The following is a 19,203-nucleotide window of genomic DNA, read 5'->3' as shown; positions in this document are numbered from 1 at the left end:
TGAATGAACTTGCGCTCCCTGGGTGGTTCAGCGCAAAAAAGGAGGCGTGTTCCGGCGCAAACAATCCCTGGTGCTATTTTGCTGTTCCATTAAACAATTGCGCCACTGACCAGAAAAAACCTAGTCTAAAGTCAGTGGCGCGTTGCGCGTTGTTCATTATGCTAATATAAGGGCGCATGCTTGACCATAATGTATAGCGTGCACAACGCGCATACACTTTGCTCATGTAATCTACACAGATGCAACAGTTATTTTTGCAAATCATAAATTGTTACGCTAAAAAAATATTAACACATGAGATGACGGAAATCATTGTGGTGTGTCACGAAGATGTGAAAAAATAGGCATAAATCTAGCTTACAAATTATTCAGGCTAATTGTAGTAATTAAGGATCAGACCTGTTTGCCCAATAGTGGCAAGACATATATGTATATAAGGACATCTACAAATTGGTTTGTCCGTCAAGAACCAGGAAAAAAAATCGACTGAAAAACTGAAAAAACTGAAAGACTGAAAAAAAAAAGACTGTGAAATCACCTTTACCATAATGTAAGTACATTAAAAACCTTAGTCTTCAACTTACCAGTTAAGTTGAGCTTGCTCATATTTTTTTCTTTTGCACAGTGAGATGGAGTATGTCTTGGGACAACGAATTAGACGCCGGAGGGAGAGGGTATACCGGCCCAGACAGACCTATCTCTCCCTTAGTGAGGAGGAATGCATAAAAAAAGCTACGCCTGACCCGACAGGCTGTGACAGATGGCAGATGAGTTGGGGACTGATGCACAATGTCCCTATGCCTTCCCCGTGGCAGTAAAGGTTACAGCGGCATTGCATTTCTATGCATCTGGGTCGTTCCAGCACCCCCTTAGCTCCATTGGAGGCATTTCACAATCTGCCATAAGTTCGGCTATACATGCAGTTACATCAGGTCTAGTCCGACATGCTGGGGAATACATCAAATTCCCCGTCACACCTGACAACCAGGAAAGAGCAAAGCAGGCATTTTGTGCGAAGTATGGGTTCCCTGGTGTCCTTGGTGTTATAGACTGCACCCATGTGCAGCTACGTGCCCCATCAGAAAACGCACTTGTATACATCAACCGCAAGGGAACCTATTCAATCAACGTACAAGTCATTTGCGATGCTTATAGTAAAATCACCCATGTCTTTGCGAATTATCCTGGCTCGAGCCATGACTCATTCATACTGGCAAACTCTACCATTCCTGCCATCTTCGAGGGGAATCCCCCGTTGGATGGGTGGCTGTTAGGGGACAACGGGTATCCGTTAAAGACATGGCTGATGACACCATATTTGATGCCAGCAACAATTCGTGAAATGCAGTTTAATAGAAAACACACACAAACACGCTGTGTAATTGAACGAACGTTCGGCATACTGAAAATGCGCTTCAGGTGTTTGGATAGATCAGGAGGCACTTTACAGTACAGTCCTCAAAAGGTCGCAGCATTCTTTGTGGCGTGTTGTGTTTTACACAACATTTCCATAAATCAAGGTTGTGTTGTTGACATAGATGAGGAAATATTAGAGGACTTAAGGAGAGGTGATGGTGAACTGCATGTGCCGATGCCACTTAACCCAAATGCCCCAGCAGCAGCACGGGAGAGGAGAGCTTATTTGACAGAAGAACTGCTGCATCGTCTATAGTGAGGTAAGCAAATTTATCTCGGTCTAATGTTATACTAGATTGCAAAAATATAACCATACTCGTGATTCAGAGAGAACGAGTCCAAAACATTCAAAAGTATTTATTTGTGAAATTTCTTTGTATTTTGTCAAAAAGAAAAATCAATAGCAAACAGTAATTGATAAAAAAAAATACAAATGGAAAATGAGGTTAAAAATATTTAAACAGAAAAAGTTTATTTCTTTTTCCCTCCTCTGGTAGTTTTGCGACGCGCGCCACGGCGGGATTGGACACCTGGGGGTCCGGGAATGGCATTGCGCGATGTGCGCCTGGTGGAACGGGTGGATGGAGATGGAGTGGGGGAAGGAGGAAGAGGCACAACAGGAGGTGGTGGTGCGCTTGAAGGGCCACGCTCCATGGCTGCAGCAATCCTCTCCAGGCTTGAGGAGATGCGCCCGAGAGGCCGCAGCAACATCGCCATCCGGTCAAGACGGGGTGGGGAGAGAGTTAAGCCACAATATATCTTCTTTTTTCAGCTCTGCTGGGGTATTTCATTGTTTGTGTTTCATTCCAAAACCTAGATCAGAAGAAGTCATGAATAAACAATTGAGTAGGTAACACTGTGTAGGGTCAAATGTGAGCATCAGGGGTTAATCTGGGTCAAAATGGTCTTTGGTTGTGACAGACGGTCATCCACACACAGATGGTACAAAGTACTTTACTCGTGTGATGGTCAAAATAACCATGAAGTGCCTTTGAGACTTCACAATTTCCAAAATAAAAAGGTGAGATTGTCCATTTAACTTCATATTTGTTGCATTAAAGGTGCCATAGAATGAAAAACTGTATTTACCTTGGCATAATTGAATAATTAGAGTTCTGTACATGGCAATCACATATATTGAGTCTCAAACACTATCGTTTCCTCCTCTTTATGTAAATCTCATTTGTACAAAAGACCACTGAAAAACAACACAGACTGAGACAAGTCGGGATCATTACTATTTACGCCCCCAATATTTGCATATGCCAGCCCGTGTTCAAGGCAGTATTAACGTCGGGGAGCTGCACAGCCGAATCATCAGATGTTCTGCAAGTATTGTGAAACCATCAAGCAAGGACAATAGTGAAAATGGCAGATGGATCGATAACTGTTCATGATGCATGATATCTTGATATATTTAGTGATATTTGTAAATTGCCTTTCTAAATGTTTCATTAACATGTTTCTAATGTACTGTTAAATGTGGTTAAAGTTACCATTGTTTCTTACTGTATTCACGGAGTCATGTCGTTATTTTCATTTTTAAACTGAAAACGCTTGCAGTCTGTATAATTTATAAACGCTTCATCATCTTCATTCTAGAGTCTTTCTAAAGGCAGGAAACACCAAGCCGGTGAACTAGTGGCGATAAAAGCAGACTGCAGGGTTTGGCTCACGTCGCGGAAATACAACACCTTCATTGGCCGCATCAACCTTAAGAGGTTGGACTTTGACCAGAGGTTAAAAGCTAGAGAACAATGGCACTCCCTCTCTTTTCCTTGCTTCTGGATGACCGAACGGATCTCGGCCTACAAACTAGCCATGTGCTCAACATCCAACATAGAAAAGACTGGCAACAACTTCAGACGAAATCCTCAAGATCTCTCCTCAACCTGGCGATCTGACGCTCCTCAGCCTAAAGGCATCTTGCAAGTATCGTACATTTTAACACTAAACAGCGATTTAGTATTAATTTGTAAGACTTACCTTTGCCATTGCTGAAGAAACTGATGATTCCTTTCCAGATTGTCTTTGACTTTTCCTATAGCTCTAGTAACAGTACCTCTTCCAGTTCAACCCTACCATTACTCATTCTTACCTACAGTATGTATGTGTGTGACCTTTGTTGTACGTTATGTGTTTGCTAGTTTAGTTATGTGTTTGTGAGTTAGTTCCCAGGTGAAAAAGAATTCTATTAAAAATATACTTTAATAAAGTGTACTAAGTATATTTTCTACATTTTGTACTATTTTCGTCAAATCCAAGTATAGTTAAGTGTATTCAATTATGTATTAACTTCAACTTAACATATATTTAACTACACTTCTAGTGTAAATTGTATACTAAAATGGAACAACTTTTTTTAAACTTCAAGTGCACTAAAATACACTAATGAAAATCAAGATTCATGAGCAATTAAGCACACTTAGAGTACAATTGCATTGTATTTCCATTCTAATGGAAATACACTTAAAAAGGCATTGCAGTGCAAATTATAGTTGTGTTTAAGTACATTTTGTGCATACTGCTATCATACTTATAATTACTATAAACAGTTAATTTAGTATGCCTCTGTAACATTTCAAGTGATCTACAAATGCACTTCCTAACTATATTTAGTGCTTTTAAAGTGTCCCACTATGACAATAATAATGTTTTTGAAGTGAAGTTCAATTACAACCTAAACATCATAGACACATACTTTCAGTGCAATGTTATTATAGTGTAAGGTATAAACAAATTGATAGTACATTTCATTTGTAATTTTATCCCCATTTTGTTATACTTAAGCATGAATGTTGGTATTACACTACAAGTGTATTACATTAAAATTCAGTTCAAGTACATTAAATCAACAGATTACAAATTGCATTTCAGAAAAGGATCTTTATTATTAACACAAAAGTAACACACAAAAGCAGATATTGGCAAAAGGAAGAACTTTGAACAGTCGACTTTCTCTGAAATGCCGGGAACAGAACAATGGCAAACAACTTACTACACATGCATATCTACAGGTGCTGGTCATATAATTAGAATATCGTGAAAAAGTTCATTTTTTCATTGTAAATTATTTTAAAAAATGAAACTTTCATTTATACTAGATTCCCTACATGTAAAGTAAAACATTTCAAAAGTTTTTTTTTTTAATTTGTTGATTAGAGCGTACAGCTCATGAAAGTCCAAAATCCAGTATCTCAAAATATTAGAATATTTACATTTGAGTTTCATTAAATGACCATCCCTACAGTATAAATTCTGGGTATCTCTTGTTCTTTGTAACCACACTAATGGGGAAGACTGCTGACTTGGCAATGGTCCAGGAGACAATCATTGACACCCTCCACAGAGAGAGTAAGTCACAGATGGTCATTAATGAATGTGGTGGCTGTTTACAGAGTGATGTATCAAAGCATATTAAATGCAAAGTTGACTAGAAGGAAGAAATTGGGTAAGCAAAGGTGCACAAGCAACAGGGATGACCGCAAGCTTGAGAATACTGTCAAGTAAAGCCGATTCAGACACTTGGGAGAGCTTCACAATGAGTCGAATGAAGCCGGAGTCAGCGCATCAAGAGTCACCACACTCAGACATCTTCAGGAAAAGGACTACCAAGCCACTTCTGAAACAGAAACAACGTCAGAAGCATCTTTCCTGGGCTAAGGAAAAAAAGAACTGGACAGTGAACAGTGGTCGAAAGTCCTCTTTTCAGATAAAATTAAACTTTGCATTTCATGTTGAAATCATGGTCTCAGAGTCTGAAGGAAGACTGGAGAGGCACATAATCCAAGCTGCTTGAAGTCTAGTGGGAATTTTCTGAAGTTAGTAATGATTTGGGGGGGCCGTGACGTCTGCTGGTGTTGGTCCATTGTGTTTTATCAAGTGCAAAGTCAATGCAGCCATCTTCCAGGAGATTTTGGAGCACTTTATGCTTCCATCTGCTGATAAGCTTTATGGAGATGCTGATTTCCTTTTCCAGCAGGACTTTAGCACCTGTATTGGCCAGCCAACATGCCTGACCTGAATCTATGGGATATTTTTAAGAGAAAGATGAGAAACAGTCGATCCAACAATATACAGATGATCTGAAGGCTCAGTAGTGCCTCAGCAGTGCCACAGGCTGATCACTTCCATGCCACACTTCACTGATGCTATAATTTGTGCTAGGAGCAAGTCATTTGCTGAAATATGTGCTGCCGACCAAGTATTGAGTGTACAAATGAACATACTTTAAAGAACTTGAACTTTTCTGTTTTGAAAATCCATTTTTTGATTGATCTTAGGAAATATTCTAATATTTTGAGATACTGGATTTTGGACTTTCATGAGCTGTACGCTCTAATCATCAAAATTAAAAAAAAAAAAAAACCCTTTTGAAATGTTTTACTTTACATGTAGGGAATCTAGAATATATGAAAGTTTCATTTTTAAAAATAATTTACAATAAAAAAAATGAACTTTTTCACGATATTCTAATTATATGACCAGCACCTGTAGCTCTGACTTGAGTTACTAGAGGCCTTGTAGCTCTCATTGTTGCACTTCCTCCGTAGAAGGGCCCGGATCTCTGCCACCTCGGTGTTGGGGAATCGCTCCCTCACTGCATCTGTGAAAACAGGAAAGAGACATGGGGATGAATTAAAACAGGATAGACAATGTATAACATTGAAATACAATCATTGATTATAATGGATTTGTCAATCAATCATGACAATGGATTTGGATTCATAACTATGACATTACTGTACCTAAAATTGCATTGGTTTTTTCTGGCTCAAGCTGCTCCTTCAGCTTGCCTTTTTTTCCTTTCCCTGTGAGGGTTGCCTATAAACGCAACATGTCACTTGTGGTCACAGTATTGGTACCTGCGCCAATTTGCCAGAGGCCTTGTAGTTATATCCGTACCAGGGCTGGGATGAACAAAGTTTCACGTGGAGCATTCTGAGATATTTTTTTTGCTGAATTACCGCGGAGTGCGAGTTGTGCTAAAAAATAAACTGCCGGGATAATCACACAGCGCTTGCCGTAGGCTACACGTCCAATAATGACATGTCCGATTCGCGAACTAATGACTCATTTGAACTGATTCACTTAAATGAATAGTTAAAACAACTGATCTGTCCAACACTGAACTCATGAGACGTCTGAATCGGTGTATAACAAATCGGTACACTTTACAATAATGTTCCATTTATTAAATTCTAGTTACCTACATTAGTATTTTTTTTTAAGAAAAAGGTGAGTGGCAGAGTGTACTACTATACGTTGTTGTTATTTTTATGTGAATGAAGAATTAAAAGATGCACTTTTTTCAGTAAGCTTAAAGCTATGTGTTTTCAACAAATGTTAAATTCTGTTGGTTCAGGAAGGACACCATGACAGGCTGCTGGCTCCCACTGTCGCTGTTAATTTTTATTGATTTTTTGTTGGAAAAGCACTTAAATAGCTTAAAGCCCTCAGGTTTACATTGGTTACTGTATTCTTTCAATTGCTCTAAACAAGTATTTTGGGTGACCTTTTTTTTATTGAATGACATCAATTTGTTATTTTCATCTGAAAGAAGAATTACAAGATGCACTTTTTTATTAGTAAGCTAGGCCTATGTGTTTAAGGCTTCAAGGTTTTATCGAACGCTACCTCTGACTAAGAATGCATTACTTTGCATTTGTATAGTCTTTTATTTTGGACTTTTTACAAATTGGTAATAGTCAATTAATGGGGAGATTATCGATAATCGAATCAAACCGAAATAGAATCGGACTGAAAAAAACAAAAACAAAAAAGAGTCGTTAGATTAATCGATGCACCGAAAAATAATCGCTAAATTAATCGTAAAAAAAATTATCGTTTATCCCAGCCCTAATCCAACCCACTGTCACTTTTACCATATTGCTTAATCAGTGAAATTCAAACAAGAAGTATTAACAGTAGTCAATGACGGCAAAAATGGCAGAGTTAAGTGGATTTTCAAATTTGTAATCTGGGAAGTCAGGTCTGTATTCCAAGACATAACGTGAACATGCATGTTCTTCAAATTAAAGGGTTAGTTCACCCAAATAGCAAAATTATGTCATTAATAACTTACCCTCATGTTGTTCCAAACCCGTAAGACCTCCGTTTATCTTTGGAACAAAGTTTATTTTAGATTTAGTCCGAGAGCTCTCTGTGTGTCCAGAAAGGTAAGAAAAACATCATCAAAGTAATCCATGTGACATCAGAGGGTCAGTTAGAATTTTTTGAAGCATCAAAAATACATTTTGGTCCAAAAATAGCAAAAACTACAACTTTATTCAGCATTGTCTTCTTTTCCGTGTCTGTTGTGAGAGAGAGTTCAAAACAAAGCAGTTTGTGATATCCGGTTCGCGAACGAATCATTCGATGTAACCGGATCTTTTTGAACCAGTTCACCAAATCGAACTGAATCGTTTTAAATGGTTCGCGTCTCCAATACGCATTAATCCACAAATTACTTAAGATGTTAACTTTTTTAATGTGGCTGACACTCCCTCTGAGTTCAAACAAACCAATATCCCCGAGTAATTCATGTACTCAAACAGTACACTGACTGAACTGCTGTGAAGAGAGAACTGAAGATGAACACCGAGCCGAGCCAGATAACGAACAACAGACTGACTGATTACACTACAGATGAAGTGAAATCAGTGTACACTTTAATAAATTATACTTTGTATTAAAAATAAGCGTACTTACTAAAAGTACACTAAATTACCACTATACATTTTTGTATTTTAACATATTTTATGAGAGTACTCTGATATGCCACTAAAAATACACTTATTTTAGAGTGTACTGTATAAAGTGTACAGAAGTCACACTTCTAATGAAGTGAGAACATAGTACACTTTAAAAAAAGTATACTAACAATTAATTTCCAAAAAAATATACTTCCCATAAGTACACTGAATTGCCACTCTAAGTATGTCAAATTTAATACACTTAAAAAAAAAAACTTCAATACAATTTAAAATACATTTACAACAAAGTACACTTTCAAAAAGTACATTTAAAAAATAATTTGATTACTGATAAATTAGTATACTTACTGTTTGGACTATTAAGTTGAACTTAATTACATCTTTTTCGAAGTATACTTTTATAAAGTACAAACCAAATACTCTTTAAATAAAGTACAACAAGTAGAAGTATACTTGTTTTATAATTCATGTACTTCATTCATATTTCAAATACACTAAAGTATACTACTTTTTTACCTGGGTTAATAAAGATTGTGCACAATATATGTTTGGTTCTGACTCCGTCTGCTAATAAATTGCCTCTTAAGTGATTTAGATCCTGAATCCATGCTCTAAGTAGCACGGTACAATAAGAATGTTATTTTTCCATAACCTGGAAATGAACATTTCTTAGAATTATTAAACAATCAACACTAAGTGTTCCCTGGACAACAGGTTAATTGATTGTAATATTAAGATTAATGTAGCTATATCCAGTTAATCTGATTAACAGATTTACATATTCATAATTAATCATAATTAATAAATCATATTGAGTTATGAATAATTATTAATATTTCCCATTTGAGTTAATTCGCTACAACATAGCAGAGATTGAACTCTTCTCCAAAGAGGTTTGTCTCATTAATCTTAACATGCCTTTACTGAGAGTTCTTTATTAATATGTTAATACATTTTTTAAAAAAAAAGAAAGAAAGAAAGCCTTATTTTCTATATTGTACCTCTGAAGGAGTGGGAGAATGAGCTTGAAGATCTTTTCACAGTTTTGTCAGATGAGGACAGGACTCATGAGTTATTCAACATGGCTGTAGAAAAGATTACTGCACTGTTTGGAGATGATGCAGAAAAGAAAACTTTAAAAGAGCTCAAGAAAGATGACAAATTTGCTGAGATTCAAACCTTTGTGTCCACCAGTAAGACAATCTCAAAAGTTCATTTGTTTAACACTATAGGCTTCATTACAGTATTACATGTATAATAATGTATTCTGAATTCTTGTTTGGCAGTGAAGTTAATAATTTCTCCACAGGTCTCTGAATTCACCAATGTTGTTGCAAGTTACATTCAACACAGTGAGTCCAGTCCTGGTGGCTGGTACTGGCCGCTTGTGAAGAGTGTGACGATCAAGATTCCAGATTGTCATGAACTCCTGAAACACATTGTGCTTGTTGATATTCCTGGAACTGGAGACTGCAGTAAGATTAGAGATGACAAGTGGAAATCTGTAAATATATTACTACACGTTTCAAATCATTATAGAAACACAATCTATGCTACTACAACCATGTCATCTAAATCACTGTTTCAATCTTGTAGACACTGAGAGAGTGCTCTATTGTTTGGATTGTAAGTGATATCAATCGAGCAATCACTGACAAAGAACTCTGGGGGATTTTAAAGCACTGTACTACAGAACTGGGACCAGGAGGAGAATGCAAACACATTAACTTCATCTGTACAAAGACTGATGATATCAATCTAACAGCCTATGTGAGGTATTTGATTAAAATTACACACATGAAGTGAAAGGGAAGAATCTTATTAGAAACCTGATATTAGTAACATACAGCACCTCTTAATACAACATCTGTTTTAGTCTTGTACATTGCAATAATTTGACCAAAAAAAAAAAAAAAAAAAAAAATGACTCAACATTTCTTTTTAGATGTGCAAGGCTTACTACAGATCAACTCACAGGAAACCAGGTTTGGAAAATTTTAAAATGTTATATAGCAAACATTGTTCCCAGAGTAAATTTGCTGTTCAGTGAGATCTTTCATATCATTGAAACTGCAATTTAATTAATTTACTGAGAGGAATATCTGCTGTACAGTATAGTGCATAATCAATCACTAAATCAGATTTCACAATACTTCTTTATTAAGCAACTTATTCTCATATATTTATGTTTAAATCATTCTTCAGGATCAGGAAAAAGTATGCATACTTCATAGAAATAAAGATGCCAAGAAAAGGGTCAAAGAAAAGTTTGAAAATTCTGATATTAAGGGTTTTTTTATTTCCAAATTCTTTTTATTGTTATCAGTATATTGAATGATTTCTACTCACTTGTGGGTTTCTTTAACACATCCTTCTTTTTTCCCCTAATTTTCTAAATGTGTTCTTTTTTTCAGAAAATATTCAGAACAGACAATGATTTTCTAGTTTTTACTGTAAATTCCAAAGCATTCTTTGACACTAAATTTAATCTGGAACCAAATTAAACAGGTAGAGTATCCCTAATACCATTTTACCACATTATTCATGAGAAAAATATATTTTCAATGAATCTAAAGTTAAATACTTTTTGAACCAGACAAAGCTCTGATCACATTAATCCAAATCTTGCCCTTGTGTTTTGGAAATGGTTTATACCTGTAGAAATCCCAAAGCTGCAGGATGATCTGAGGATTATTAACAAGGACATTACCAGAGAACTGACCAGAGATTATGTCAATGAAGCAAAAGGAGTTTTGTCCTTGATCCAGAGTGTCCAGCCGGATACAGACAAGGAAACAGTATCAGTCAGAATTGTTGATATTTCACATGCTTGTCTTCAGAATGCTGCCAATATACATTATTCTGTAATTCACTGCTGTTTATGGATGTTTTAGGTCAAAATGAAAGACGAAATCTGCATGGAGTTTGAGGAGAGCCTGATGAAGGCACTAAATGAATTGGACAGTCGTTTTAACACCATTTATAGTGTTCTGGAACAGAGTCTCTCAAAGGGAGTGGAAAAATCTGTCAAATTATGTGTTGCCTCCACAAAAGCAATGATAATACCTGTGAGTGTGATTCAAGTGTTGTGAATAATCAGTCACAATTTTTCTTGACTTTATAACACTGGTATTTTTTTTTTTTGTGCTGTCACTCAGAATGATGGAAGGGGGTTTCATAAAATCCTCAGAGCTTTGTGCAGGAATGGTGGGTGCTATTTCTTGAAAAGTAGGAATGAACTCCTAGACTTAAACAACGCACTGGAAAACCTGCATGAATGTCTTGAAGAAGATTTCAATCAGATTTTTCGGTAAGAGCTGATTCATCATTTCATTTCTAGTGCCCCTTTGTTCAGTTTAGAATAAAATGAAATAAAAAATAATCTACAATGCTTGGCTAGTAACTTAGGATGTTTAAGGCTTCAGCATGATTAGTTATAGATAAGTGCATAAAATTAAGACAAGGCTGTTGACATTATGTTTACAATTAACATTAAATTGGAGCATGATTAATGATGGTCAACATGGACCCACTGCAGATTGCATTTGATGGAGTATTTTATCCATCCTATAGAAAACAATTGTAGAATTTGTTTGCTTACTATAAAAGCTAGAAGTGTTGTGAGGCCCTTTCGGCCTATGTAACTGTAAGGGTCAAACAAGTTTACTTGGCCACTGAGCATATTTTGTTGGTAATTTTCCACCAGACAACAGGTGGCTGCGAAATGAACAAGACCATCATTAAAGGGTATCACGTGAAGGCTTCTTGCCTCTGGGGAGTGTTGACTGTTTTGATACAAAGAGTTGACCATCAGTTGGCAGAAGGCCATGAGAAATTAAGGTAAAAGTTGTACAGTAGTTGGCAGTCGGCCACCCTTACTAAGAAAATTGTCCCTTACATAAGCAACACCTGAAGTTTTAATGACTATGGCAGAAAGGTCGGGGAGTACATAGGATGGAGGTGTGGGGGAGAAGAGCCCCCGTAGATGATATCATGGAAAATAACTGTAAGAGCGAATATTACCAGCCAATGATATTACTTTGGTGTGTTTTTTAAGAGATAAGAAAAATGTATAAAACTGTGCCCCAGCTAAGGGAGCCTAAGATGCGGAGCTGGCATCTCACTTTGTTGCTTGACAATAAAGTTAAATACTTCTGAGACCTGGAACTTCGACTCTGTGAGTTTTTCTTCGAGACCAGATCTGAAGGGACAAAGAAACATCAAATCTGCCACGACACATTTAGAGCAGAAAACCAGCAAATGACTCTGTTGTCCATGAAAATACAGATTGGGTTTAGTGACAATGTTAGATTAATTTGAGGCCAAATGTGTTGTGAAGTAAACATCCTTTATTTCCTATGATGCCCAAGCAGGAACAAAAATATGATTGCGCTTGTACTGGGTTTCCCTCTAGCGATGGGTCATTCATGACAGCCACATTCACTGTATAGAATCCCTCCCGAATCCTCAATGTGTCTTCTGGTTCAAGTATTTTGTTCATTTGTCACATGACAGCTGCATAGGTTCTGTATATAGAAAACAAAAATTAGTTCATATTTCCAATTTTATATGGTTAGTGTAGAGTGTTCACAGATAGAAATGGCGAAGAAATCTGAGTGGTAAGCAAACAGTCTTTGTTGACTCCCAACAATCAAACATATAAAATAAACTGTTGACACACTGCCTCGTATAATCTCAAATTGCAGCATCAGTCTCTCTCTCCCTGTCCCAGGTCTGAGCGGGGCACTTATATCCAGTCTCTCCACCAATCACTGGAATTGCACTCACAGCCTTCCTAAGAGTCTGCACTTTCGTGACATAATGCCGCTTTGACTGTCGGGAAGAAGTCTGCCGCGGAGCTCGCACCAGTGCGGGCTCAGCAAAAGTGCAAAACAAGGGCGCATATCGGCCACAAAGGAGGCAATCGCGAGCACCCTTCTGAAGCCTAAAATTGACAAATGGGACCATACGGTCTCGTAGACTTAACGGACACGTGTACTAGTGATGGGAAGTTCGGATAATTTTACCGACTCGGACTTTTGAGTCTCGTTCAGCAAAATGAACAAATCTTTTTTCAAGTCATTTCGTTCATTTTAGCAAAATGTAATTAAAATGTTACGTGTTACTTCCCCAACACATCTACTACTTATGCAAACGTTCATCACACTACAAACAATACAAAACTACAATGCTATAAGATAATTAAAAAAGATTAATTCATTCTTTACCTGGGTCTTCAGTTTATGATAAGCTCACCTCACTTCTTGTCTGACAAGTCTTCGGGTTTAAGTCATTCCTTAATCACGTGATAGGCAGCCCCATATGCTAAACCAATGCAGTCTGAGCCGGAAAGAGAATGGATTAGTTCGTTTCATGAGTCTTTCGGGTTTTTGAGTCGTTCCTAATCACGTGACAGACCCATACACTAGGGGTGTGACGAGACAGGTATCTCACGAGATGAGACGAGACTCGAGATTGAGTTCACGAGACGAGACAAGATTTTTACACACTATTTTTAAGAAATCCTCAATGGCAAAATACATGACTAGAAAAAAAATATTCTGCAGGTGTATTTGAAATGTTTTAACTAATCATCTCGTAATGAATGTCATTTAAGTTATACTTTCTGAGTATGAATTATTATATGCAGTAAAAGACAACAATACTCAAGCACTGTAAAAGGTTTTTCTACTAACTCAACTGACTGACTTCTTATCTGTATGATTTCAGTCCCTTTTGACCTCCTAACTGAACTCCTTTCCACAAACTGATCATAGAAATAAAAACAGTATAAATAAAAATGTTAACACTTTACAATAAGGTCTCATTTATTAACATTAATGTATTAACCAACATCAACTAACAGTGAGCAATATATTTGCTACAGTATTTATTAATCTTTGTTTATGTTAGTTAATAAAAATAGTCATTCATTGTTAGTTCATGATAGTTCACAGTGCATTAACTAATGTTAACAAATGAAACCTTACTATTTGTGCTTAATAAGATTAAGAGAAAACTGTTATTCATTTTTTATGGTAACACTTTACAATAAGTGCAACCAAAGTGCAAATAAGTCAAAATTTTTCTTTGATACAGAGCTAAGAGATGGTTACAACTACGCTGCCCAGCCTAAAATAGCTTTCATATTGAGAGATATCTGCATTCATCAGGAAGCCGCTTTCAAAATGCAGGGTATTGAAATCGCGTTTGAATGCGCGCTCGCGTTCACTTTCACTTTTAGCGATCGCGCGTAACTCTGTAAATATGGAGCGGTGGCAACCGTTATCCAACTGAATTAAATGTTTTTTTTTATTTAAATACAAAGCAAAACGACAGTGGAGGCATAATGTAAACGAAGCGGTGGCATATTCTTTCCTAATCATCCTAACACTCTGTCATGGCAACAACATCACGAGACTACTTTTCGCCTCGACGAGAAATCTCGTCACATATTAGTCTCGCGAGATCTCGTGCCACGAGATCTCGTCACACCCCTACCATACACTATTTCTGACATTCCTGTCACTATGTTTTTGTTACCGTTTCTTGAGGGTCTGTGGTGTGTTATTATTTTATTAATAAATAAAACCCTGTTATAAATAAAATATTGATTAATTTGTCTTTTTGACTGTCTATCTGTAAATAGAGTAAATAATAAATATAATAAAAAATAATAACAATAATTACTGTGCACCCATTTGTAAGGAAGGTTGTAAATTAACTAATTTCTCTAGCCAATGTTGTTACGTCACGGGACAAAAGAAACGAACAACCCGAGGACCTGAAAGATGAACTAATCAATTCCCTTTCCGGCTCAGAATGCATTGGTTTAGCATATGGGTCTGTCACGTGATTAAGGAACGACTCAAAACCTGAAAGACTCATGAAAAGAACTAATCAATTCTCTTTCCGGCTCAGACTGCATTGACTGAAAGAGGTGAACTACTACTAGCAGTACAGAACCTATAGAATATTGCGCATGCGCGACTGAACGAATCACCCCCCGAGACGACTCGTTCTTCCCGAGTCACATCAAAATGAACGAATCGTTCAAGAACGACACATTACTAACTAAATCTCAAAAGCTATCTTGTATGATTGGATACATTTTTGATGAATTGTAATGTATTTTTCCCTCATGATGCTTCCCCTTGCTGTTTGGTTAATGTAAATTTTTTTTGTAATGCATTGTTACTGAATTAAGATTAATTTTACTGAATAATATTCAAAGGTCCTCGTCCGTAAAATAATCCAATATTACATCACTATTTGCAACTCTATTTTGTTTTCTCTTGGCTTCAGTGTGAGTGGACAAACAGGGAAGTCGGTGCAGGAACAGATTGACAAGTTCAATATCATACAGAGTGATTCTGCTTATTTCAGATCTTCCACATTAAATCACATTCAGAAATTCATCAAAACAGAGGTGAGTTCAGTTATCTGTAATCTGGGCCTTTTCCTCTATGCCTGTCTTTACTTTCTTTGAACTCTGATTCCATCTTACAATTAAACAGGCTGTTTTTATAAACCAGTTGTTGTTGAAATGTACAGAACAAACTGTTAATGTAGGACTAAAGTAAGCAGGGTCCTTGATATTAAAAAACAAATTAAAAAAACCTTCAGCCTCTTTCTAGTTTTTTTTAATTTATTTGTGTCTTTTTTTCCCCTTTATTGAAAGGAAACTAAACTGAAGGCATCACTCAGCAGAGAAGTTGCTGATATAAAGAAGGACATCTACTCATCAATCCAAAAAACTATTGAAAATAAAATGGCATCTTGCTATGAACGTAAGATAAAACATTAAGGCCTGGTTTCACAGACAGGGTTTAGATTAAGCCAGGATTAGGCCTTAGTTAAAGGCCCACTGGGAAGCGCAGCATTATTCAATGCGTTGAAGTAATTTTAACTGAAACAGGAAGACAGGGCGATATATTGAACAGCCCCGCCCCTTTAAAAAACAAAAAACAAAAAAACAATAGCTTTTAGTTTATGTCAGCTCGGCCAGAGCCGTTAAACTCAGTAAAACCTCTGTTTCCTTCTAATCTCTAACCGTTTCTCCTCCTAATCTCCTATATCACTTTAAAATACAGCATTCTGTGCAGAATTTAAATAGGTCTGATACCTTTCGTGGTCTGAGCCGACTCGCAGATATTGATCGTCTCTGACTGGCATAAAGTTGGTTTGACGTTAGACGTTTGATATTCGTAAATTTAGGGACCGTCTCTAAAGTTACATCCGAAATTGGTATGCATGATTCTAACTTCAATAACATTTGAAGGGAATAATTTACATTCAAAAAAACAACTGTAAAGTGTTCATCTACATGTCAGCTATGATGCACACCTTTTATATTTTTGATATTTATTCAAATTAATTGTCAAATCATGTGTAAAAATGGCTATTTTTCATTACTGTATACGCTCATACATAAATATGCCATAATTTAAAGCTCAATAACATTTGAAGGAAATAATTTACAGTCAAAAAACCAACTGTAAAGTGTTCATCTACATGTCAGCTATGATGCACATCTTTTATATTTTTGATATTTATTAAAATTAATTGTCAAATCATGTGTAAAAATGGCTATTTTTCACTACTGTATATACGCTCATACATAAATATGCCATAATTTAAAGCTCAATAACATTTGAAGGGAATAATTTACAGTCATAAAACCAACTGTAAAGTGTTCATCTACATGTCAGCTCTGATGCACACCTTTTATATTTTTGATATTTATTAAAATTAATTGTCAAATCATGTGTAAAAATGGCTATTTTTCATTACTGTATATACGCTCATACATAAATATGCCATAATTTAAAGCTCAATAACATTTGAAGGGAATCATTTACAGTCATAAAACCAACTGTAAAGTGTTCATCTACATGTCAGCTATGATGCACACCTTTTAATTTTTTCATATTTATTAAAATTAATTGTCAAATCATGTGTAAAAATTGCTATTTTTCATTACTGTATATACGCTCATACATAAATATGCCATAATTTAAAGCTCAATAACATTTGAAGGGAATAATTTACAGTCAAAAAAACAACTGTAAAGTGTTCATCTACATGTCAGCTATGATGCACACCTTTTACATTTTTCATATTTATTAAAATGAATTGTCAAATCATGTGTAAAAATGGCTATTTTTCATTACTGTATATACGCTCATACATAAATATGCCAATATCCTACAAAAAATAGAACCAAAAAATTGATGTCTTAATAATGAAATGATTAACAGAACGGATGATACACAAACATTTCAATATATTTTAATTTATTTTCTTCATTTTATTTTCTGTCTGCTGGCCACCACTGACAAATTGGTTTTTTTGTTTAGAAAGCATGCAGGGAACTATGTACAATATTTGTATACAGACAGATTGTCAGTTGGAATGAAAGAACTTATTTACATAAAGAACACTTCCATTCAACCTTCTGAGCCTTCTTGAACTGTCTCTTAGACATGGAAAGGCATGCCACATGGAACCACCTCTGACAACGATGACATTCAATCTGAAAAAAAAATAAAAATAAGTAATAATAATAATAATATCAAATTGATAAGTAAACAATTACTCTCCTTCTCTCCCCCCCTCTCTCTCTCTCAATAGTATTTACTACATTTTTAGACAGTCTGAATAAGTCTAATGTCTGACTGGAGGAATGCTTTCTGATGTAGACTGTGTTAGGGAAGATGAAGGGGTGGGGCCAAAATGCTGCACTGGCCTTAGTAGATTTAGAATGTAAACACTGCCAGTTTTTTGTTTATTTTCTTGCGGTCAGGATATAAAGTGATGAATGAGTTTGAATATGACTGATTTTGTGCAGAAAAAAAAAATGTTTCTTTAAAAGTTGTTGTCTGTTAAAAATGTTTCTTTGTGCTGTTACATGCATAAGTATGCCCATAAGATTTGTATTATCAATGTGACATTACCCACCCAAAATGTTTTTGCTGGATCATCAGTGGGTTTTGAGGCATCAGCAGCACATACTGAGCAATAATGCTCCTTCTTGAACACTGAAAACATACAGTTATATGTTTAGCTGTGTTGGCAAATGATACATATATTAATGTGATAATAATGGTACACATATTTCTGTGATAAAACAAGTCTATACTTTATACCATAATTTAAATGACATTAAATGGCCTTTTTTTGAATTAGAAATAACTTACCTGAGGTTTTTAGAAGTTCCTCTGCCATTGCCAATCGCAGATGTTCTAATTTCTCCTTGGAAAAGTTTAAACTCAAATGGCAAGGGATATTTGGGAAAGCATCAACAACTTGCTTTGCCATCTACATAAAACAAGATAAGTTAATTTTGTTTCTGTCCACCACAGCAGCCATACATACAAAAAAAAAGATAAAAAGGAAGAAAATAAAAAAAAAACATGCATAAATGATAATCAGTACTCTGTTCACATAATCTGCAATGAACAAACATTAAAGAGTCTAAGCCTCCACACAATATAGAGTCTACTCTGACCCTTCCTGTATGTAGCCTTATTCTTGTACCGACCGCTTTGTTGTCTTAGTACACTCTAAAGATCTTATATATATATATCAATATATCAATATTCTTCTCCACAAATTTATAAGAATTATAAATTATAAATATAGTTTAGCCTGTATAAGAACTTGTTTTTCTTCATGTAGTACATGCAGGAAAACCAACCTGCATAACAAACACTCCACAGCTGTACCAGTCTTGTTGCAATGAATGGTTCATTTTTCCTCCATTCCATTTTATGTCCACCCAGTCATTTTTACTGAGAGAGTTTCTTCTCATCTTGAAGTACTCTCTAGACAAAGTAAATAAAGAAAATGAATATTCTTCATGCAAATAGCATTTTTATTACTCCTACTGTAAATGTAGAGATAGATGACAAAACAGTTGCTTCTTAGTAAGTGTTTCATTTCCTGGCTCATATGGTATTTTCCCGATCGCATCCCCACTGAAACTTTTTTAAATTAAAGAGACACATTATGTTAGCCAATTATGCTCTCTCTTTTATATTATTAGAAAGGCAACACTATCCATTGTACT

At 35.9% G+C, this 19,203-nt stretch overlaps 1 protein-coding gene across 1 annotated transcript; it reads left to right on the top strand.

The window, feature by feature from the left end:
• Positions 1-760: 760 nt before the first annotated feature.
• LOC125244500 (putative nuclease HARBI1) lies at positions 761-1,672 on the top strand. The gene has a single exon (XM_048154573.1). The coding sequence runs from the start codon at positions 761-763 to the stop codon at positions 1,670-1,672; it is 912 nt and encodes a 303-aa protein (XP_048010530.1).
• The last annotated feature ends 17,531 nt before the right edge of the window (positions 1,673-19,203 follow it).

The sequence above is a fragment of the Megalobrama amblycephala genome, linkage group LG14 (genome assembly GCF_018812025.1).
Source record: "Megalobrama amblycephala isolate DHTTF-2021 linkage group LG14, ASM1881202v1, whole genome shotgun sequence".
NCBI lineage: Eukaryota > Metazoa > Chordata > Actinopteri > Cypriniformes > Xenocyprididae > Megalobrama > Megalobrama amblycephala.
The sequence above is the reverse complement of the archived record's forward strand: the minus strand, read 5'-3'. Positions and strand labels throughout refer to the sequence as shown.